The sequence below is a fragment of the Mustela nivalis genome, assembly GCF_964662115.1.
Source record: "Mustela nivalis genome assembly, chromosome: 10".
Taxonomy (NCBI): Eukaryota; Metazoa; Chordata; class Mammalia; order Carnivora; family Mustelidae; genus Mustela; species Mustela nivalis.
The window spans coordinates 33,663,727-33,687,150 of record NC_139029.1 but is presented as its reverse complement, the minus strand read 5'-3'; the positions used below and the strand labels follow the sequence as shown (position 1 = coordinate 33,687,150).

Genomic DNA, 23,424 nt, shown 5'->3' with positions numbered 1-23,424 from the left:
TTCACTTAAAATTATATGCATTTTCTGTGTTATGTCAAATTTACCTGTGATGTTAAATTCTTATGAGCATATAGTTATTTTTATTAAAACAATAGCTCTGTATTGAATATTTATTATGTGCCAAGCACTGTTTTAAGTAGTTTATATATATTATCTCATTAATCTAACATGACACTGTTTTATCCTCCATAGCAGTTCTTTGAAATTATTATTGTCTTGACTTTACAACAGAAGACTTCAAAGAGAAGTCATTCTAATTAGTTAAATGTTAAAGACTTGGATTCAGTTTGCTCTTCTCCAGAGCTCAAGCACTTTACTACTCTGCTATGTTCTTTAGAAAGCAGATTTGGAGCTCCTGTAGTAACATCGGATGAGTTTAAAAGTCAAGGAGAAATACTAATTTTCTCTTATCTTTGTTCTCCCTTTCTTTCTTTTTCTTTTTTTCTTCCCTCCTTCCCTTCATGTATTTATAATTGTGGTAAAATACATATAAGATTTGCCATCTTAACAATATTCAAGTGTGCAGTTCAGTTCACATTGTTGTGCTACCAGTCTCCAGAACTTGGCAAAGCTGAAACTCTATACCCAGTAAACAACTCCAGATCTCTCCCCTCCCCAAGCCTCTGGCAGCCACCATTCTACTTTATGTTTATATAAATTTAACTACCTCAACTAAGTGGAAGTTTACATGTCTCTTTCTCTCTCTTTTTTTTAAGATTTTATTTATTTGACAGAAGAGAGAGAGATCACAAGTAGGCAGAGAGGCAGGCAGAGAAAGAGAGAGGGGGAAGCAGGTTCCCTACCGAGCAGAGAGCCTGATGTGGGGCTTGATTCCAGGACCCTGAGATCACAACCTGAGCCAAAGGCAGAGGCCTAACCTACTGAGCCACGCAGGCACCCCCCCCCCTTTTTTTTTTCAAAGATTTTATTTATTTTTTTGACACAGAGAGAGAGAGAGAGATCACAAGTAGGCAGGCAGAGAGAGGGGCAAGCAGACTCCCTGCTGAGCAGAGAGCCCAACGTGGGGCTCGATCCCAGGACTTCATGATTACAACCTGAGCTGAAGGCAGAGGCTTAACCCACTGAGCCACCCAGGCGCCCCAGTATTTCTCTTTTTGTAACTGGCTTATTTCACTTACCATAGTGTTTTCAAGATTCATCCATATTACAGCATGTGTCAGAATTTCCTTTCTTTTTATGGCTGAATAATAAATTCCATTGTATGTGTATACCACATTTTGTTTATCCATTCATCTGTCAGTGGACACTTGAGTTGCTTATACCCTTTGGCTATTGTGAATAATGCTGTTATAAACATGGGTGTACAAATATTTTTTTGAGACCCTGCTTTTAGTTCTTTTGGGTATGTATCCAGAAGTAAAACTTCTAGATCATGTGGCAATTCTATTTTTAATTATTTGAGGTCTTAATTTTTTGTTTTTAAAGATTTTATTTATCCAACATACAGACAGAGATCACAAGTAGGCAGAGAGGCACATAGAGAGAGAGGAAGGGAAGCAGGCTCCCTGCTGAGCAGAGAGCCTGATGCAGGGCTCAAACCCAGGACCCTGGGATCATGACCTGAGGGGTCATGAAGGTGGAGGCTTTAACGCACTGAGCCACCCAGACGCCCCTCTTAATTTTTTTTTAAAAAGATTTTATTGGTTAGGAGAGAGAGTGAGAGCACAAGCAGGGTGAGCAGCAGACAGAAGGAGAAGCAGGCTCCCTGGTGAGCATGGAGCCTGATGGGGAATTTGAACCCAGGACCCCAGGATCCTGACCCGAGTTGAAGACAGATGCTTACATGACTGAGACACCCAGGTGTCCTGAGGACTTCATCTTTATTTTTGTTTTTGTTTTTTTGGTGTTCATCTTTATATTAATGTTTTTATTTTAAATTTTTGGTTAAGGTATAGTTGACATATTAGTTTTAGGTGTACAACATAGTGATTTGACAATATTATACATTATGAAATGCTTACCACAATTAAGTATAGTTCCTATCTGTCACCGTATGAAGTTATTACAATATTATTGGCTATATTCCCTATGCTATGGTTTAAAAAAAAAAGATTTTATTTATTTATTTATTTATTTCACAGAGAGATTGAGAGAGAGAACAAACGGGGGAGCAGCAGAGGGAGCAAGGGAGAAGCAGAGGGAGAAGCAGACTTCCCACTGAGCAGGGAGCCCAATGTGGGGCTCCATTCCAGGACCCTGGAATCATGACCTGAGATGAAGGCAGACACTTAACTGAGTCACTGAGGCGTTCCCCCATGCTCTAGTTTTGATGCCTTTGGCTTAATATTTTATAACTAGAAGTTTGTACCTCTTAATCCCTTTATCTATTTCACCACTCCCACCCACTTTTCTCCCTAGCAAGCACCATCTTAACCTTTCTTTTCTTTTTCTTTACGATTTTACTTATTTATTTATTTGGGGGGCCATCCAGGGGGAGGGAAAGGACAAGAAGACTGCACTGAGTGTGGAGCCTGATGTGGGACTCAGTCCCATCAGATGGGACTCATGACCCATCAGATCATGACCTGAGCTGAAATCAAGAGTCAGAGGCCTGACTGAGCCACCTAGGCTCATAAATAAATGATTCACTGGCCCTTAGAAAGTATGTTAGAAGTTTAATTTAACTGATGTTGCCATTGTTTTCACTGTGCCCTTAATGGTATGCCAGGCCCTCCCAGCACTGCAAGATAAACATGGAACAGTATAGATCCTGATCTTAAGATGCATCATAGCCTAGTGGGGAGATATTTATAGACAGAACCATGTAATGAGTGGTATACTGGTGTTATAGATGTTTTTCTGAAGTAGTATAAAGAAGGAAACCACAAACAACTCCCAGAGAGAATCAAGGAAGGTTTCAGAGAGGAGGGAATTTTGAATGTGGTCTTGAAAGATAAGTAGAATTTGAGGGACTAGAAGAAACTATTCTATGCAGGTGAAAGACAGAATACAATGATTATGAACATGTTTATCATGTCCATTTGTTTAAGAAAGTAGGGTTTTTTCCTGTTTGGTTTGAAATATAAGATTGTTCATCCCTGAAATTCACATTTAAAAAAAAGATTTTATTTATTTATTTGATAGAGATCACAAGTAGGCAGAGAGGCAGGCAGAGGGGGAAGCAGGCTCTCTGCTAAGCAGAGAGCCTGATTCAGGGCTTGATCCCAGGACCCTGAGATCATGACCTGAGCGGAAGGCAGAGGCTTAATCCACTGAGCCACCCAGGTGCCCCAAAATTCACATTGTTTTAATATCAAACTATTTTGTTAAAATCTCTAAGTGATAGTTTTCAGATGATGAAAAAAGGAGAAAAGTAACTTTCAGAAGAGAGAGACCTTATTAAAACACAGATATCTTCTGTAAATAGAGTTGGAAAAATACTGTCAGTGTGTTCTTTGTGTATAAATGTCTCTTTTAACTTATCCATGCAGGATCTGAAAAGGAAAGCCACTTCTCTTTCTTCAGTCACGAGGTACATGACAACAGAATCATTGATGCACTAGGAAGAGAGATGGGTTCCAAATCTCACTAAGTGATCTAGAAGAGGGGAGAGACAGCCAATGTTCTGCCTCTGTTTTTCTGACCAGAGTTCCTGTGGCTCTGAGTGTTTTGCTTCCTTCTTTTCCTTCTGTCTGGTCACTTTGAAACATTGTTCCTTTGAATTCTAAGATAAAATGTGGTGTCTGTACTGTATTAATAGATATGGTAATCTTCTAAGGCTATTGTCCTTTGAAGGGATTTCTTGAGATTGAAGAGTTAAGTAGATTGTCATATTTTCTCTTGAAACTTCTACTTGGTAAATTTTAACATGCTGAAAGAATACTCAAAGTCCATAGGTTGATGACATTTTTGCATAGCAAGTCTCTGTTTTACAATATCTGATTTTTTTTTTTTTTTAGTTTTAAAAAATTAATTTTTTTTAAGAAAGGGAGAGGAGTTTGGGGGAGGGGCAGGAAAAGGAGAGAAAGAATCTGAGAATCCAAGTGGGGCTCGATCTCATGACTCTGAGATCATAACCTGAACTGAAATCAAGAGTTGGATGCTTAAATGGCTGAGCCACCCAGGCACCCCTAAAAATGATTAAAAAAAAAAAAAAGATTTTATTTGGGTGCCTGGGTGGCTCAGTCGCTTGAGCGACTGTCTTTGGCTGAGGTACTGATCCTGGATTGAGTCCTGGGATTGAATCTGCATCAGGCTCCCTGCTCAGTGAGGGGTCTGCTTCTCCCTCTGACCCTCCCCCATCTCATGCTCTCTCTCTCAATCTTGATCTCTCTGACAAATAAATAAAATCTTTTTTTTTAGATTTTATTTATTTATTTGTCAGAGAGAGAGAGAGAGAAAGAGAGCGAGCATGAGAACGGGAGTAGCAGGAAGAGCCAGAGGGAGAAGCAGACTCCCTGCCGAGCAAGGGAGCCCGATGGGGGGACTCTATCCCAGGACTCTGGGATCATGACCCGAGCAGAAGGCAGATGCCTAACTGATTGAGCCACCCAGGCACCTCTGAAATGATTTTTTTAAAGCCAGAAAGCAATGAGGTCCTTATTACTTAGTAATTTTTCTACTGCTTTATTCATAATTTCTTGGTAGGAAAAACACATTTCAGTAAATAGTTGATCTTCTTTTGTGTCAGACAAAATATTTTCTCGGGTAGTCTCATTTTACTACTACTGAGGCATTTAGAGGGTGAAAAGTTAATTTTCTTTTTTTTTTTTTAAAGATTTTATTTATTTATTTATCAGAGAGAGAGAGAGAGCAAGCACAGGCAGACAGAGTGCAAGGCAGAGTCAGAGGGAGAAGCAGGCTCCCTGTGGAGCAAGGAGCCTGATGTGGGACTCGATCCCAGGATGCTGGGATCATGACCTGAGCCCAAGGCAGCTGCTTAACCAACTGAGCCACCCAGGCGTCCCGAAAAGTTAATTTTCTTGCAAGTAGTAAAGTATTACAGTTTTTGAAACCTGTGGAGTATGCATTGAAATTATAAAACAATATTTTTACATGTAAAATAGACTGACTTCTATAGAGGGTAAATGTTTTAGAAGTAGACTTTCTTCCATGTGGCTAATAGTTTGAATGGTGTGGCCCATTTTTATGTCTCACTTGAGTATGTTTAAATGATTATAAGGTAATTTGGCTTGGCTTACAATAATATTAGCTCTAAAAATTTCACTGACTTCTATATTTAATATTTAATGCTTCTTTTCATATATATATATATACATATATGTATTTATATGGGGGAAATTTTGAGGATGTGGCTTTATTATTCTATAAAGATAATTTTATAATCCCTTAAGTATTATACAAGGCTTGTGCGTGTATCTTTTCTGTGCACACTTAAAATTCCACAAAGAGGATTGTTAGTGTCCTAAGACTAAGCGATACTGACCATACAGCACCAGCCTAATAAATTTCCCCCATTTTTTCCCTAAGGTATTAGAAGAAAAGATGTCATTTCTTGAGGTGTAATTAACAAAGTTTTTCTGGCTGGCTTAATGTGAAACAGGTCTTGGATAGAATAAATCCATCTTCATTAATGGAAGTGAGACCCTAATGTGATCAGTTTATAGAAAAACATCCCTAATAATGTCTATTTTATCTAAAACATCTTGGCATGTTTACATGTGGAGACTTTGACCTCATATTTAACTGCTCTCCTTGAACCTCTTTTCTTGTTCTATTTTATTTTCTAGGTGCGTCACCGAGCTTCTGGCCAAGTGATGGCTCTTAAGATGAACACACTGAGCAGTAACCGGGCAAACATGCTGAAAGAAGTTCAGCTCATGAATAGACTTTCCCATCCCAACATCCTTAGGTAATGGCTTTTCCTTCCTTCTGGGGATCAGTGAGAAAGCTTAAACATTATTGGATGCCTGTTAGAATAGCATTAACAGGGGCACCTGGGTGGCTCAGTGGGTTAAGCCGCTGCCTTCGGCTCAGGTCACGATCTCAGGGTCCTGGGATCGAGTCCCGCATCGGGCTCTCTGCTCAGCGGGGAGCCTGCTTCCTCCTCTCTCTGCCTGCCTCTCTGCTTACTTGTGATTTCTCTCTGTCAAATAAATAAAATCTTTAAAAAAAAAAAAAAAAAAAAAAGAATAGCATTAACAGCTAAAAAGAGGGATGCACCAATCTTGCTGGGATTTAGTGTGTTACAGGTCTTTTTTTGCATGTTAAGAATTAATTTTCTGGTAATTAGCTGCATTTAATAAAGCAGCTTCCTTCTGTCTCTCAAATTGTTTTACTCTTAGTAGCAGCTCATTAGAAGTTCAACCTGAGGGTTTTGGGGGGTGGGGAGGAGTTGGGTGAGCCTGGTGGTGGGTATTAAGGAGGGCACGTATTGCATGGAGCACTGGGTGTGGTGCATAAACAATGAATTTTGGAACACACACACACACACACACACGCAATTAAATTAAAAAAAGAAGTTTTTTACTGCTCTATTAGTAATTTATCAAAGAGAAAAGATTTTAGTCTTTATATGGTTATTTAAAGTTTTTTTTTTTTTAAGATTTTATTTATTTATTTGACAGACAGAGGTCACAAGTAGGCAGAGAGAGAGAGAGGAGGAAGCAGGCTCTCTGCTGAGCAGAGAGCCCGATGCGGGGCTCGATCCCAGGACCCTGGGATCATGACCTGAACCGAAGGCAGAGGCTTTAACCCACCCAGCCACCCAGGCGCCCCGGTTATTTAATTTTTTAAATCATTTTATGAAGAATAGTAACTAAATCAGTGAAATGAAAATAAAGGTATCCCTCCAGGCTATCTATCCTTAACTTTTAGCACTTACTTGAGAAGACATAGTTTGCCTATTTATTTATTTAAGGTTTTATTCATTTTTCTGAAAGAAAACACCCATGTATGCATATGTGAGAGAGAGAGCGAGCACTTGAGCATGTGCATGAGGCAGGGAAGGGGACAAGTAGACTCCATGCTGAGCAGGGAGCTAGACACAGGGCTTGATCCTGCGACCCTGAGATCATGACCTGAGCCGAAGTCAGACACTTAACCTACTGAGTCACCCCGGTGTCCCTAGTTTACCTTTTTAGAGTCTAATTTGTTTTATATATATAATATGGTTATATAATCATCATTTTCTAGTAATCAGTATCTGAACTTTTCTCACTTGAATTATCTTGGTTGTTTTTTGTTTTTTGTTTTTTTTTTAGTGAGGAGAGTGTATTTCCAAATGAAACCAAATACAACAGTTTGAGTCAATATATATTTAAGTAGGGTTTATGTGTAAGACACTTTAAAAAGTTAAAAGTGCTGGGGTGCCTGGGTGGCTCAGTTGTCTGCCTTCCGCTCAGGTCATGATCCTAAGGTCCTGGGATCAAGCTCCCTGCCCAGTGAGAAGCCTGTTCTTCCTCTCCCACTCTCCCTGCCTGTGCCTGTGTTCCCTCTCTTGCTGTCTCTCTGTTAAAAAAAAAAAAAAAAAAAAAAGTCTTTTAAAAATAAATAAATGAGTAAATAAATAAAAATCTAAAAGTGCTGTTAAATATTGTAAGTAAGGGGTGCCTGGGTGGTTCAGTGGGTTAAAGCCTCTGCCTTCGGCTCAGGTCATGATCTCAGGGGCCTGGGATCGAGCTCCGCATTGGGCTTCCTGCTTAGCAGGGAGCCTGTTTCTCCTCCCCACCTCTCTGCCTGCCTCTCTGCCTGCTTTGATCTTTGTCTATCAGATAAATAAATAAAATCTTTAAAAAAAAATGTAATTAAGACTTACATATTTGGTCAGTGATAGTACATTATAGAATTAGATTATACTGCTTACTTGAAACTTTCTACCTTAATAGAGAATTGTTGCCTTCCTAGTATACTACAAAAATGTTCAGCCAGTATTTTTTTTTAAAAGATTATTTATTTATTTATTTGACAGATAGAGATCACAAGTAGGCATAGAGGCAGGCAGAGAGAGAGAGAGAGGAGGAAGCAGGCTCCCTGCTGAGCAGAGAGCCCAATGCGGGACTCGATCCCAGGACCCTGAGATCATGACCTGAGCCGAAGGCAGCGGCTTAACCCACTGAGCCACCCAGGCGCCCCTTCAGCCAGTATTTTTTTTTAAAGATTTATTTATTTATTTGACAGACAGAAATCACAAGGAGGCAGAGAGGCAGGCAGAGAGAGAGGAGGAAGCAGGCTCCCCGCTGAGCAGAGAGCCCGACGCGGGGCTCGATCCCAGGACCATGGGATCATGACCCGAGCCGAAGGCAGAGGCTTTAACCTACTGAGCCACCCAGGCGCCCCTCAGCCAGTATTTTTATTATGACTTTCTTCCCAGTGCATAAATCAGATTAGCATATTTTTTTGAGCATTTAATATAAATCTGTTGATTTGTCAGATACTAGAAAGGTATAAAGACATATATAAAATGGAATGTCTGCTAGTAGGAAGGAGTTTTCATTCTAATGGGGGATCTTGGACTTACTTACATGAAAAGAGAACTAATAAAATCAGCTAGGACCTCTCCACTTGGGTAGAATAAACTCTACGAGCTATAGAAGTTCAAAGGAGTGAGAGATTACATTAGCTTGGCAGAGTCAGGGAAGCTTTTTTGGAGGAGGTTGACTAGAACTAGAACTTGAATTTTATTTTATTTTTTTAAGATTTTGTTTATTTATTTATTTATTTGAGAGAGAGAGAGAGAGAGAGAGAGAGTAGAAGCAGGGGAGGGGCTAAGGGACAGAGAGAAGCAGACTCTGCATTGATCAGGGAGCCCCATGTGGGGCTTTATCCCAGGATCCTGAGATCATGATGTGAGCTGAAAGCAATATTTAACCAACTGAGCCACCCAGGTGCTCTGTAACTTGAATTTTAGTAGGATTTTAGGAGAGAGGAAAGGAATTCTGAAGAAGCAAAATAGTTATTAAGCACAGAGGTAAAAGTGCAAAGCTTTTTGAGGAATCAGTGAATAAAAATCCATTTGCCTAATAATAACAATAATGAGAAAACCCACCATTTATTGAAGGCTTGTATGCTGGATCTTTACCTATTTAAAGATTTAATCTTGGGGTTCCTGTGTGGCTCAGTTCATGATCCCAGGGTTCTGGGATCAAGCTGTCGCATAGGGCTTCCTGCTCAGCAGAGAGTCTGCTTGTCCCTTTCCCTCTGCCCCTCCCCCTGCTCTTGCTCTCTCTCTCAAATGAATAAATAAAATACAATAAAAAAAGATTTAATCTTGAGATGCCTGGGTGGCTCAGTCAGTTAAATGGCTGCCTTCAGCTCGGGTCATGATCCCAGGGTTGGGATGGAGTCCTGCATCGGCCTCCTTGCTTGGTGGAGAGCCTGCTCCCCCATCTCCCTCTGCCTGCCACTCTGCCTACTTGTGGTCTCTCTCTCTCTGTCAAATAAATAAATAAAATCTTAAAAAAAAAAAAAAAAAGATTTAATCTTCACATCTAATGACCATTGAAGGAACTGAGGCTAAGAGATTATATGTTGGCCAAGATCTGTGACTTTGAGGCCTGGGCTCTTTCTACCATGTTTCTCCTAGAAGAACTGAGGTCGACAGCATAATATTGGTAAATAAAGGTGGAAACCTAATGCAGTTATGCAGGAATGGCTTTCATAAAGCCAAAAGAGTATATTTTATGCTCTATGTAAATGGATTCTGAGCAGGGACTAAGGTGGTAGAGGGTAACTGATGGCAAATCCAGAAGGGTTTAATGTTGGGTAGGCTTGTGGCTAAGAGATCAGTTAGGGGGCCTCTGTGATGTTTGAGGGTGAGATGGTTGAGTCTTGATTCGATATTCTGCTTAGGAATTTTTAAGCTGATTGTATTTTTATCTTGCTTAAAAATAATATTTTTAATATTTTTGTTATTTTTATAGCAATGATACATCTTCACTATGGAACATTTAGAGAAAATAGAGTTAGCAAAACAAGAAAATGAAAATTACCCTTTATCTCGGTGCAAAGGGATCAAACTGTCATAAACATTTAGTATATTTCTTGACAGTCTTTTTTATTTCACTATTTTTCATATTCTCTTTACTGTGAACTTGACTAGTGAATACATGAGAAGAATGACTTCAAATAAATTTTACTCTATTACGGCAAAAATTTTAAATATAGCCGTTGTATAATAGAATTAAAATGGTATAGTATCATGGTTAAAAGTGAAGGTTCTAGGGGCACCTTTGTGGTTCAGTTGGTTAAGTGTCTGACTTCAGCTTAGGTCATGATTTCAGGGTCCTGGTGGGACTGAGCCCTAGAGTCCAGAGTCTGGCTCTGCAGTTCTGCACTCAGCAGGGAATCTACTTTTCCCTTTCCCTCTGCTTAGCCTCATGCATGCATACTCTTTCTCTCTCTCTCTCTCTCTCTCTATCTCTCAAATAAATAAATAAATAAAATCTTAAAAAAATAAAACAAAAAAAAAACAACCCAAGGCTCTAGATTCTAGATCAAGCTGCCTGGATTCAAATCCTGGATCTTGGGAAAGTTACTTAATCTGGCTGAGTTTTCATTTTCCCATCTATAAAATGAGAGTAATGACAGTAAACACATCAAAGAGTTGTTATTTAAGGTTAATTAAATTAGTACATATAATACACATATAGTATCCGGCTTTTGTTAACTGTGCAGTAAATGTTAGCTACTATTATTAGTTTCTTTTTCTCTGGCTAGTTTTTTGGTTTTTTTAAGATCTTTATTTATTTTTTTTTTTAAGATTTTATTTATTTATTTGACAGAGAGAGAGATCACAAATAGGCAGAGAGACAGACAGAGAGAGAGATGAAGAGAAGCAGGCTCCCTGCTGAGCAGAGAGCCCTATGTGGGACTCGATCCCAGGCCCCTGGGATCATGACCTGAGCCGAAGGTAGAGGCTTAACCCACTAAGCCACCCAGGCGTCCCTAAGATCTTTATTTGAGAGAGAGCGAGTAAAAGAGAGAGAGAGAGAGAATGAGATGGGGGAGGGCCAGAGAAAGAAGCAGACTCTCCACTGAGTGGGGAGCAAGATTGAGTGAGACTCGATCCAGGGACCCCGGGGATCATGACCCAAGCCAAAGGCAAACGCTTAACCAACTGAGCCACCCAGGCACCCTGTTTTGTTCGTTTTTTTAATGGCCCATGGAAACCTATCTGTTGTCATTCATTCATTTACCAAACATTTGTTGAGTGCTGCTGTTTCAGTACATTCAAAGATTTTCTGCTTGAGTAATGCTGTTGAATAGAACTTTCTGCAGTAATGGGAATGCTCTTTATTGGTGCTGTCCAGTAGCCACACGTGGCTAATGAGCATTGAAATGGGGCTTGTGGGAACAAGGAACTGAATTTTTTTTTTTTTAAAGATTTTTTCTTTATTTATCTGACAGAGATCACAAGTAGGCAGAGAGGCAGGCAGAGAGAGAGGAGGAAGCAGGCTACCTGCAGAGCAGAAAGCCCGATGTGGAGCTCGATCCCTGGACCCTGGGATCATGACCTGAGCCGAAGGCAGAGGCTTAACCCACTGAGCCACCCAGGTGCCCCTAGGAACTGGATTTTTTAATTTGATTAAATGGTCACGTGAAGCTACTGGCTACTGTGCTGGAAAATACTGGGCTAGAGTCCATCTAGATCTTTGCGCTTGTTTTGCTTAATATGTATGTCCAGCCTAGAAACATGGTGTGATGAGACCAGTGATACCATTCCTATTCTGATGTCCTTTTGATCTACTTTCTTAGTCTGTCTCTTTTTGTTTTCACTGCTCAGGAATGACACACCCCTCCCTTTTAACTTTGAAAAGTATTTTTCTTTGCTTTCAGCTAAGTTTTCTGATATGTAAAAGATAGTGTTAACTCTGTCTTGATCTCGGCAATAAGCCAGCATATGAGATACTGCATAAAAGCCAGTGGATCTGTTGTAATCCACAGAAAGTACATACTGCATGAAAATTACTATAATTATTGTTAACTATGGTGGATTTGCACTGCGATGATGACTCTGTTCTGCATAAGCCATCTGTCTCAAATATTCTGTGGTTAAAAGCCTGGAAGTAGATTACCTTTTTTTTTTTTTTTAAAGATTTTATTTATTTATTTGACAGAGATCACAAGTAGGCAAGAGAGGCAGGCAGAGACAGAGAGACGGTAAAGCAGGCTCTTGGCCAAGCAGAGAGCCCGAAGCAGGGCTCAATCCCAGGACCCTGGGACCATGACCTGAGTCATGAGGTTTGGCAGAGGCCTAACCCACTGAGCCATCCAGGCGCCCCAGATTACTTTTTTAAAAGAAGCTTCTAAATTCTACCTCTGAAACTAATAATATAGTATATGTTAATTAACTAATAATATAATATATGTTAATTAAATTGAATTTAAATAAAATTAATTTTAAAAGCTTCTAATTGTTCATATTTTTCATGTCTTTGTGTCTTTACTTTTATTGTTTATTTTGAACACAACAAAAGGAAATTATCCTACCAGTGGCCTAGAAGGAGCAGTCTTCTTGGCTTTCATTATTCTGGGGCGTGCTAACTATTTATTTATTATACTTCCTTTTTTTTTTTTTTTAATTTTTTAAGATTTTTTATTTATTCATTTGTCAGAGAGAGAGCGCGAGCGAAAGCGAGCACAGGCAGACAGAGTGGAAGGCAGAGTCAGAGGGAGAAGCAGGCTCCCTGCGGAGCAAGGAGCCCGATGTAGGACTCGATCCCAGGACGCTGGGATCATGACCTGAGCCGAAGGCAGCTGCTTAACCAACTGAGCCACCCAGGCATCCCTATTTATTATACTTCCTTAGGAGTGAAAACATTTATTATACTTCCTTAGGAGACCTTAAATATGAAACTAATCATGACTATGTTCCATTCTAAATGCTTTTCTAGTTGTCTTAGAAATTTACTATTAATGCTTTGTTTTTATAATTTAAATTTTTTGTTTCTATTTGTTAGGCTTTTAGTCTTTCTTTTTTTTTTTTTTTAATTTTATTTATTTATTTGACAGAGATCACAGGTAGGCAGAGAGGCAGGCAGAGGACAGAGAGAGGGGGAAGCAGGCTCCCTGCCAAGGAGAGCCTGACGTGGGGCTTGATCCCAGGACTCTGGGATTATGACCTGAGCCGAAAGCAGAGGCTTTAAACCCACTGAGCCACCCAGGCGCCCCTTAGTCTACTTTCAAGCTGTGACACTTACAAGCTCTCCTTTATAGGTACAGAAGCTGAGGCAGAAATATGGACCAAGGTTTTCCCTCAAATTGAGATTCTTAGATTTTATTTTATTTTATTTTTTTAAAGATTTTATTTATTTATTTGACAGAGAGAGATCACAAGTAGGCAGAGAGGCAGGCAGAGAGAGAGGAAGGGAAGCAGGCTCCCTGCTGAGCAGAGAGCCGGATGCGGGACTCGATCCCAGGACCCTGAGATCATGACCTGAGCCGAAGGCAGTGGTTTAACACACTGAGCCACCCAGGCGCCCCTATTTTATTTTATTTTTATTTTTTATTTATTATTATTATTTTTCAAAGATTTTGTTTACTTATTTCACAGAGAGAGAGAGACAGTGAGAGACAGAATACAAGCAGGGGAGTAGGAGAGGGAGAAACAGGTTTCCCACGGAGCAGGGAGCCCGATGTGGGGCTCGATCCCAAGGTCCTGGGACCATGACCTGAGCAGAAAGCAGATGCCCAACAACTGAGCCACCCAGGCGCCTCTTATTTTATTTTATTTTTAAAGATTTTATTTATTTATTTGACAGAGAGACAGATCACAAGTAGACAGAGGCAGGCAGAGAGAGAGGGGGAAGCAGGCTCCGTGCTGAGCAGAGAGCCGGTTACGGGACTTGATCCCAGGACCCTAGGATCATGACCTGAGCCAAAGGCAGAGGCTTTCACCCACTGAGCCACCCTGGCGCCCCCCCCCCCCCCCCGAGATTTGTAGATTTTATTTTATTTTTATTTTTTATTTTTTTTTATTTTTTAAAAGATTTTATTTATTTATCAGAGGGGGGGGGAGAGGGGGAGAGAGCGAGCACAGGCAGACAGAATAGCAGGCAGAGGCAGAGGGAGAAGCAGGCTCCCCGCTGAGCAAGGAGCCCGATGTGGGACTCGATCCCAGGACGCTGGGATCATGACCTGAGCCGAAGGCAGCTGCTTAACCAACTGAGCCACCCAGGCGTCCTGATTTGTAGATTTTAAATGGGGAAAAAAATCCTTCTCTCAGAACCCTAGGTTTTTCACAGACGTGTTTCCTTAGAGGCTGACCCCTGTGGGGAGGGATATTGCTGAGCAGAGTAGGTTTCTGGTTCCCCACTTGGCTTCACCCAGCCAGAGAAGCTCTACTTTTTCTGTTTTGGGTCTTTCTTTCTTTCTTTCTTTCTTTCTTTCTTTCTTTCTTTCTTTCTTTCTTTCTTTCTTTCTTTTTCTCTGTTTTATGTTAAACTTCTGTATAAGAATTTTGAAGAAAAGGTCTCCTGCTTGAAAACAAGGAACAGGTCAAAAATCACTACACTGGTGATTTGGAAAGTTTTCATGGGAAAGATGGCTATCTGCGTGACCTGCCAGATGGTGGGCATCTAATCCTCTGGGCAAGCTTTGGTCCTCTGCTGGCACAGCTATTTTGTGCCCAGCAGGAGTTAGTGAGCCAAACTTCTGCAGTTGTATTTCTCGTTTTCTTGACCCCCAACCTCACTTCCTCTTTTTCCTTTTATCTTTCTCCCTCCTAAGATTTCTAGTTGGAAGGAAAAGAATGGGCCTGGTAAGTCATAGAGGCAGTAGGTGTGTATATTTTGTTTGTGTATATATGTGTGTGTGTGTATATAATATATATATATATATATATATATATTTTAAATTTCTTTTTTAAAGATTCTATTTATTTATATGACAGAGAAATCACTAGTAGGTAGAGAGGCAGGCAGAGAGAGAGAGGGGGAAGTAGGCTCCCCGCTGAGTAGAGAGCCCAATGTGGGACATGATCCCGGAACCCTGAGATCATGACCTGAGCCAAAGGCAGAGGCTTAACCCACTGAGCCACTCAGGCACCCCTTAATTTTTTATTTAAAATTTTTAAGGTTTTAATTTATTCATTAGAGAGCACAGATAAGCAGGGGTGGAGGCAGAGAGAGAGGGAGAAGCAGACCCCCCCACTGAGCTAGGAGCCCAATGACATGGGGTTCAATCCCAGGACCTGGAGATCCTGACCTGACCTGAAGGCAGATGCTTAACAATCTGAGCCACCCAGGTGCTTCTATATATATTTTTTAATACACAGATACGATTAAGATTGGTTCTGTTGCTCTAAGTTATCAGTTAAAACAAGGAACAATAAAGTACTTTGTTGACTGTATGGACTGATCGTTTGGGCCTCTTGTGAATAAGGTTGTTTATGCCAGAAGTCTTATGCTCAAGATTTGTAATCTAATTCCGTGACCTTCTCATTTCCACTCCCCAGTGGTCTTTCTGAGGACCTGTACCAAGATTCATTCTCATATCTCTTTGTTATTCTTCATGTCATGAGAAATTTAAATTTAAAATTTTTGATTCTGTCTTCATATTCTAATCCTTACTTTTTCTTAGGCCACATTCTGAATTTATTTTCCTGTCTATTAATTTTTATTCAGAATTGTTTTAGCTCCCCTTTAATAGCCATTTGTGACAATGTGGTTACCATTTTGTTAAAATGGTGAATATGCTTTCAGTTCACCAAATACTTACTTGGAACTACTCAGTCCAGGCCTGTGTTGCAATGTCATGGTGAATACAAGGGAAGTAGAACCCTATGTCTCCCAGTCTCCTTGGGAAATAAACTATACATCTAGGAAACAAACTAGTGTCAGCTATGAGAATATGGCAGGGTGTTTTCCCAGTCTCAGTTATTAAGATAGCTATCTTTCCAATTACCATTTTGAAAATCCCAAGGCCATCTTTAGTTATTCCTTTTCCTGTCTCTTAAAGATTTTGTTTATTTATTTATTTGAGATGGGGAGTAGGTGGTGCATTGCAGGGAGCAGAAGCTGGCTCCCTGCAGAGCAGGGAACCCAGTGCAGGACTCCATGCAGGGCTTGATCCCAGGCCCCTGTGATCATCACCTGAGCCAAAGGCATCAGTTTAAGTGACTGAGCCACCCACGCGCCCCTGCTTATTCCTTTTATTCCTTGCTTTTAATCAGAAGATAAGCGCTTGATTCTAAAGCTTTGAAGACTTTTGCATCTGTTCTTTCCTTATATACATTTGTTGGTTCAGCCCTCTTGAATTTTGCCTGGAGTAAACTATTTTCCCTCTCTTTTTGTGTCCCCCTTTTCTCTCTTCTGATACATAGCTCTAATTATGAGCTTATTTCCTATAAACCTTTTATCTTAGAATGGAGTCGAAAATCCTTTAGACTGACAGTTATGGTCTGGATCTGTTTTTCTAGCCCTGTCTTCCACTATTCCTCATATGCAGTTAATACAACTCTATGATTTCCTAATCGTGTTCTCTTGGACAAGTAACTTGACCTCTGGGCTTTGTTTTTTTTCCTTCATTAAACTAGGGGAGTGGACCAGATCAGTGGTTAGAAATCCACAGTGAATTAATGTTGAATAATTTATAAAAGATCAGGTTTAAAAAATATATTATCTCGGGTGTGTATATATTATCTCAGATGGCCGTGCATACACACATACACACACACATGGTCTGGAATAAATGGGACACATTTGAAAATGCTGGATTAAAATGGATCTTTCTGATTTTATCCTGGTAATTATAGTGAGTAACTAGGTGAAAGAGTCTCACTGTAGATCTCAAAGTAAATTTTATAACACAAGCATGTTGGTAAAGAGGTCTTAACATTTTTTCCTCTTCTCTCTGTCAAGGTAGAAGGTCTAATTACTTAGGACTCTGTATAAGTTCTAATTTCATATAATTAGGAGAATTTTGTAAACTAAAATATGGAATAAACTTCAATAATATTTATGTCATTGTCTGTGGGTAGTGAAGTAGTACAACCCTAGTGAGATGATTTTTTAAAAATATTTTTTATTGAGATAAAATCGAGACATAAGAGAAGATGACTTTTAATGTAAGCAATGGCTACCATTTATTGAGCACCTAGTATGGGGTCACTGTTGATTATTTTGCTACCTGACCTTTTTTCCTCTCTAGACCTCTCCCATCTCAGCAAATGGAATTGCCATTACTGCTGTTATTACTTAGGCTAAAAATCTAGAAATCATCCTTAATATCTTTCCCTTACCCTCTTTCAAATCATCAAGTAGATGTACGCCTGCAACTAATGTTACACTGTATGTTAACTATACCAAAATTAAAATTAAAAACTTAAAAAAAAAACAGTCTTAGGTATAAATAATATTCAGGAGAAAGAAATCAAGACTTGGCATTTACATTATTATGACTGGTTATACTCACTGCTAGGCCAAATAATGTATTATAATTATTTTTTATTTCTTGCATTTTTTTGTGTGTTTTGCCTAATTTTTCATTTGCTTAGTTACTGCATGCCTACCACTAATTCTTCCCAAAGCTTCAGACAGAATTGTAAAATTCTTCTAATGTGAATTTCCACTCTGCCAAACACATCTGGAAATGTAAAAATTCTTTCTTCAAATATCCTTCCCCTAACATCTCTCCTGGAGCTCTTGATCCTTCTGCTCTAGTTTGGACTGCTTATTCTCTAGACTCTTGCCCAGCAGTCACCCTGGGACTTGCTATCATCTTTTTTTTTCTTTAAGATTTAAAAAAATCTATTTAAGAGATTGAGAAAGAGAGCATGGGCAAGAGCAGAGCACATGTGTGGGGAGGGGCAAAGAGAGATAGTAAAGGGGTAGGGGTACAGGGGGAGGGAGAGGGACAAGGAGACACGCCCTCCCAACAGACACACACACACACACACACACACACACAGAGTATAGAGCCCGTCTCTGGGCTCCTTCTGATGACCCTGAGATCATGACCTGAGCTGAACCACTCAGGCACCCCAGTATCATCTTTCTACCTATTTCTTTCTAGATTTTTTTTTTTTTAAGATTTTATTTATTTATTTTTTGGAGAAAGAGATCACAGTTAGGCAGAGAGGCAGGCAGAGAGAGAGGGGGAAGCAGTCTCCCCACTGAGCAGAGAGCCCGATGCAGGGCTTGATCCCAGGACTCTGGGATCATGACCTGAGCTGAAGGCGGAGGCTTTAACCCACTGAGCCACCCAGGTGCCCCTCTTTTTAAATCCTTTTTAACTGAACTGTCTGAACTGTCTGTGGTAGTCTATTTTCTTTTTTTTTTAATTCCAGTATAATTAATATACAGTGTTACATTAGTTTCAGGTGTACAATACAGCGATTTAGCAATTCTATGCATTACTCAGTGCTCATCATGATAAGTGTACTCTTTAATTCCCATCACCTATTTTACCCATCTCCCCCACCCTTCTCCCCTCTGGAAACCAGCAATTTGTTGTCTAGTTTTTGATTTGTCCCTTTTTTCTTTGTTCATTTGTTTGTTTCTTAAATTCTACATATGAGTAAAATCGTGTGGTATTTGTCTTTCTCTGACTTATTTTACTTAGGATTATACCTTCTAAAGAAGATGTGGTATATAGACACAAAGTAATATTATTCAGCCATTAAAAAGAATGAAATCTTGCCATTTGCAATGACATGGATGGAACTAGAGAGTATTATGCCAAGTGAATTAAGTCAGTCAGAGAAAGACAAATATCATATGATTTCACACATATGTGCACTTTAAGAAACAGAGCAGATGAGCAGAGGGGAGAAAAAAGAGTGGCAATCCAAGAAACAGACTCTTAATTATAGAGAACAAACTGATAGTTACCAGAAGGGAGGTGGGTGGGAGGGTGGGTGAAATAGGTGATGGGGATTAAGGAGTGCACTTGTGATGAGCACTGGGTATTGTATGGAAGTGTTGAATTGCTATATTGTATACCTGAAATTAATGTTATATTATACTGTATGTTAACTAACTGGAATTTAAATTTAAAAAAGAAAGAAGAATGTTCAATGTACAGCCAATGTCAGAGTAATTATTGCCTGTTGTCTCTTCTAGGATTTTACAGTTTCAGGCCTCACTTGTAGGTCTTAATCCATTTTGAGTTTATTTTTGCATATGGTATAAGAAAGTGGTCTGGTTTCATTCTTCTGTATGTAGCTATCTGGTTTTCCCAACACTACTTGTTGAAGAAACTCTCTTTTTCCTATTGCATATGTTTGCCTCCTTTGTCAAAGATTAATTGACCATGTAATTGTGGATTTATTTCTGGGCTTTCTATTCTGTTCCATTGTCTATGTGTCTATTTCTGTGCCAGTACCATACTGTTTTGATTACTACAGCTTTGTAGTAACTTGGAATCAGGAATTGTGATACCTCCAGATTGTTTTGGCTATTTGGGTCTTTTTTATTTCCATACAAATTTAGAATTACTTGTTCTTGTTCTGTGAAAAATGCCATGAGTATTTTGATAGGAATTCCACTAAATCTATAGATTGCTTTGGACACCCAAGATTGTCTTACACAAATATTAGAAAGGAAATAATTTAAGAGAGCTGAATCCTCATCCTCCACAGTGGAAAGTCAATAGAAGGTGAGAAATAGCAGTATAATCAGTAGATAGCTAGAGCTATGATGGTAAATAGAAGAAACAACTAAAAGAATTGAGAGTAGTTCCCTCAGGGGAATAGAATTCAGTGGTGGTATGGGCAGGCCAAGGGACTGTTATTTTTCATTATATACTTATTTGAAGCTATATAAATGTTTAACTGATGGAAATTAAGTTAGGACACTTGCAGTAATCTAGAGAGAGCTGATGATGGCTTGTACTGTGTGGTAGCAATGAAAGTAGAGAGAAATAGTGGGATTCTGGATATCTCTGGATATTTTTTTTAGTAGAAGCAGTGGGATTTCCTAATGGATTGGGTATGGGATATTAGCATAAGGAAAGGGGAGTCAAGGATAACTCTTTCTTAGGCATGTATTTAAACACCTGGGAGAATTGAATTGCCAATAACTATGTTGGAGAAGACTGCATGGGGAACAGATTTTGGGGAGAGACATCAGAGTTATCAAATTGGCAGTTGGGTAAATAGGTCTGGAATTCAGAGGAGAGTTTCAGGATAGTTGTGTCTTTTAGCAGTTAGGGGACCTTTGGCAAATTATCTAACTTCTATGATCTCAGTTTTCTCATCTATGAAGTAAAGAGTAATAATAGTACTACTGTACCAGGTTGATGGGAAAATTAAATGAGATAAAGGACTTATCACAGTGCAAGGCACTAAAGATTAACTATTATTATTTTATTATTGTTATTACTATAGTCATAATCATCTGAAGTGTCACTCTAGAGCATAGAGCTTAAGAGTTAAGAATCCTGTTCTGACTCTGCCATTTGCAAGTTGTGTGACACTGGGCAAGCCACTTAATCTCTCCTCAGTTTACTTATCTGTAAAATGGAGATAATAATAGTACCTATAACATAATGTTTTCATAAGAATTAAATGAGGTAATACCTGTAAAGTATTTAGAATAATATTAGATGCATCATGAGTGCTTAATAAATGTAATGATTATTTGTCTGTGAACTCCTTGAGGAAGGGACTATCATGTTTATTTCTCTAGCACCCACTGAGTCTCTTTTGCCTATCACGGTGCTTAGTTTATATGTGACAGGTAGTAAAACATTTTTTTAAGTGTTCTGTTTATCTATAGAGAGCACAAACCTTGAACATACTCATTTTCTTGACACATGCTTCTCAGATTGAATTGTTCTCTTTCCTCTATACGTTTGTTCTGCATTGGGAGAAGAGGAAGAAATAAATCATGTGAGAGTGTTGTTTCAGAAGTGTGCTCACATAAATTGAAGTTTGTGTTTATATTTTGTTATTTGGATGTGAGTTTATGAGTTATCTTAGAATAAAGGATATATTTGGGAAAGAGGAAGAAGCATTTTCAGTGCCTGGGGAGATAATCTATATACTTGGATTTGTGGATATTAGTTCTGTTCTGAACTTCCCAGATTAAAAAACATTTGGGAACATTTAAAGTCATATTTATGTATTACTAGTTCACCCTTTGCCAAGAGATTTGGTATTTTGCTGCTTCCATGGCAGTTTTAAGCAATGCGGCTTAAAACTTTCTGTGAAATAAAATACAAAATAAGTTTTAACTCTCAGTCTCAGTTTACTTTCAATTGTTATTCAAGATAGAGAATATTTGTTTTTCTCTCAGAAATCCAGGGTGTTTTTTTTATTTATTAAACTGGTTTAATCCTTATAAGCAAGCAGATCTTTTTTTAACTTTTTAAATTTTTGTATTGTTTTAGTAGAAGAAAACAAAATTAGACCATGAACTTCATTGGTCCTCTTGTTATTATATGTAATGCTATCTACATGATCTAGTGATTGTGAGCAATGTTTACTTGCCTTTAGCTATCTTAAAATCGGAGTATAAAAACTGTGGACAGAAAAGAGAAAGCCAGACCGAACCAGCTCTGTTTGGTGTCACCTGATGTGAGGCTTTGGTGGTTAATGTCTGTTCAGCTGAGTTTTCTTTGAGTTCTCATAGAAAGGACCTAACACAACTAGTTTTCCATGATGTAATACCTTTAAACACATTTAAAGTGCCGCAAGCCTTACTAAAAGATATTACTGCTTTTTTATGGGTCTAGATTCATAGCTCTTTTGGGACTTGAGAGCCGAGGCATTGCCCTTTCTTCTCCTTTTTGGTTATTGGTAATTTTTTCTGGTCCAAGAGAGGGATGGTAACTTTGCTTTATTTGGGAGTAGAATGCAAAGGAGTTCATTTTAGTGCCACATAGTAAAGCTTAGTGGAATCTGGTGGAGTATGTTGCAGGGCCTTTCCTTCAATTATGGGAGGAAATCAGATAAAAATATATCAAAAGTTCTGGAAAAACTTTTTTTTTAAAGTTTTTTAAAGAAAAGTAAACCAGTGTAAGTAAGTAGACTTCAGATGTAGGGCTTTTAGAAAGCATATTAATATAAAAATCCATTCACATTTTATTACTCTATCACAGGTTTATTTCAGACCTCCTGATTGTTTTTGCCATAACTTTGGAGCCGGACATTTTTCTGGAAAGACCAGTACAGGTCAGAAGAACTCCTACAACATGGATGCTGCTTATTGCTCAAAGTTGGCAGTAGAAAGGCTTATAAAGCAAACCAGTTAGGTTTTCATTGATTTACAGATAGGTGTTTATTTTTTATGAATAAAAAATGAAGGTATTATTTTTAAAGATTTATTTATTTATTTTGGAGAGAGAGGGGAGAGGCAGGGAGGAGGGACAGAAGGAGAAAGAGTCTCAAGCCGACTCCATGCCAGGTGTAGAACACCACACAGGGCTCCATCCCATGACCCTGAGACAACACCAAGAGTCAGTCACTCACTCAACTGCCTGTACCACCCACACATCCTCAAAATGAAGTTATTATTGAGCTGTTGGCCTTTTTTCTTTCATAACCATTGTCACAGAACAAAACATGGGTTTTGGAGCCAAACAGATCCAGATCCTGGTACTTCTCCAACTTTTGTCAAGTCACTTAAATGCTCTGACCCTTGTTTTCCTAGATGATAAAATGAGGGTAATTTAATCTCAGGTCATATATATAAAACACTTGGCACAGTTTCTAGGTATATTGTAGGTTAGCAACAAGTAGTAATATTTTGAACAACTTTGATATAATGACCGTGGAACTCTTACTAGGTCATATTATGTAGTATTGAGCAGGTCCAAAACTAATAGTAGTGTTAGTGTTTTGTGTTTTTTTTTTTTTTTTCTTTTCAGAGTGAGAACAGCTAGGTATGTTTTAGACTGCTGTCACACCTCTCCCTCTTCTGTTTAGGTAATAAACTTTTGAGGAGGGACAGTATTTAAATCTTAATGTTTAACCCTGACAGCAGAACTGTGAGCTCAATAAATATTTGAGTGGAGGTAAATGCTACCAAGGAACATAATAATGTTATTTTCCTTGTGCTTGTTTTATTTATTTATTTATTTATGAGAGAGAGAGAGAGAGAGAGAGAGAGATCACAAGTAGGCAGAGAGGCAGGCAGAGAGAGAGAGAGGAGGAAGCAGGCTCCCCGCTGAGCAGAGAGCCCGATGTGGGGCTCCATCCCAGGACCCTAAGATCATGACCTGAGCCAAAGGCAGAGGCCCAACCCACTAAGCCACCGAGGCGCCCCTGTTTTTTACTTTTTAGAAGACTTTTTTTGGTTTATTTATTTTAGAGAGAGAAAACAGGATAGAGTAGGGGGAAGGGCAAAGGGAGAAGGAGAGAGAGAATGTCAGTGACCTTGTGCTAAGCACAGAGCCTGACAAGCGGCTTGATCTAATGATCCTGAGACCATGACTTAAGCTGAAATCAAGAGTCAGATGCTCAAGAGTCAGACTGAGCTACCCAGGCACCCCTCCTTGTGCTTGTTTAGGAGTCAAAGCCCAAAGTCTATCCTAGATCTGTAAACATTATAACATAAGATA

General features: G+C 39.1%; 1 protein-coding gene across 2 annotated transcripts in view; it reads left to right on the top strand.

Annotated features, from left to right (window-relative positions):
- Positions 1-23,424, top strand: part of TESK2 (testis associated actin remodelling kinase 2) — a 133,105-nt gene that overhangs the window by 55,902 nt on the left and 53,779 nt on the right. For both annotated transcript variants that reach the window (XM_082687278.1, XM_082687279.1), the window contains exon 3: positions 5,712-5,833. In XM_082687278.1, coding sequence (XP_082543404.1) covers positions 5,712-5,833 — 122 coding nt within the window. The remainder of the gene's footprint in view (positions 1-5,711; positions 5,834-23,424) is intronic.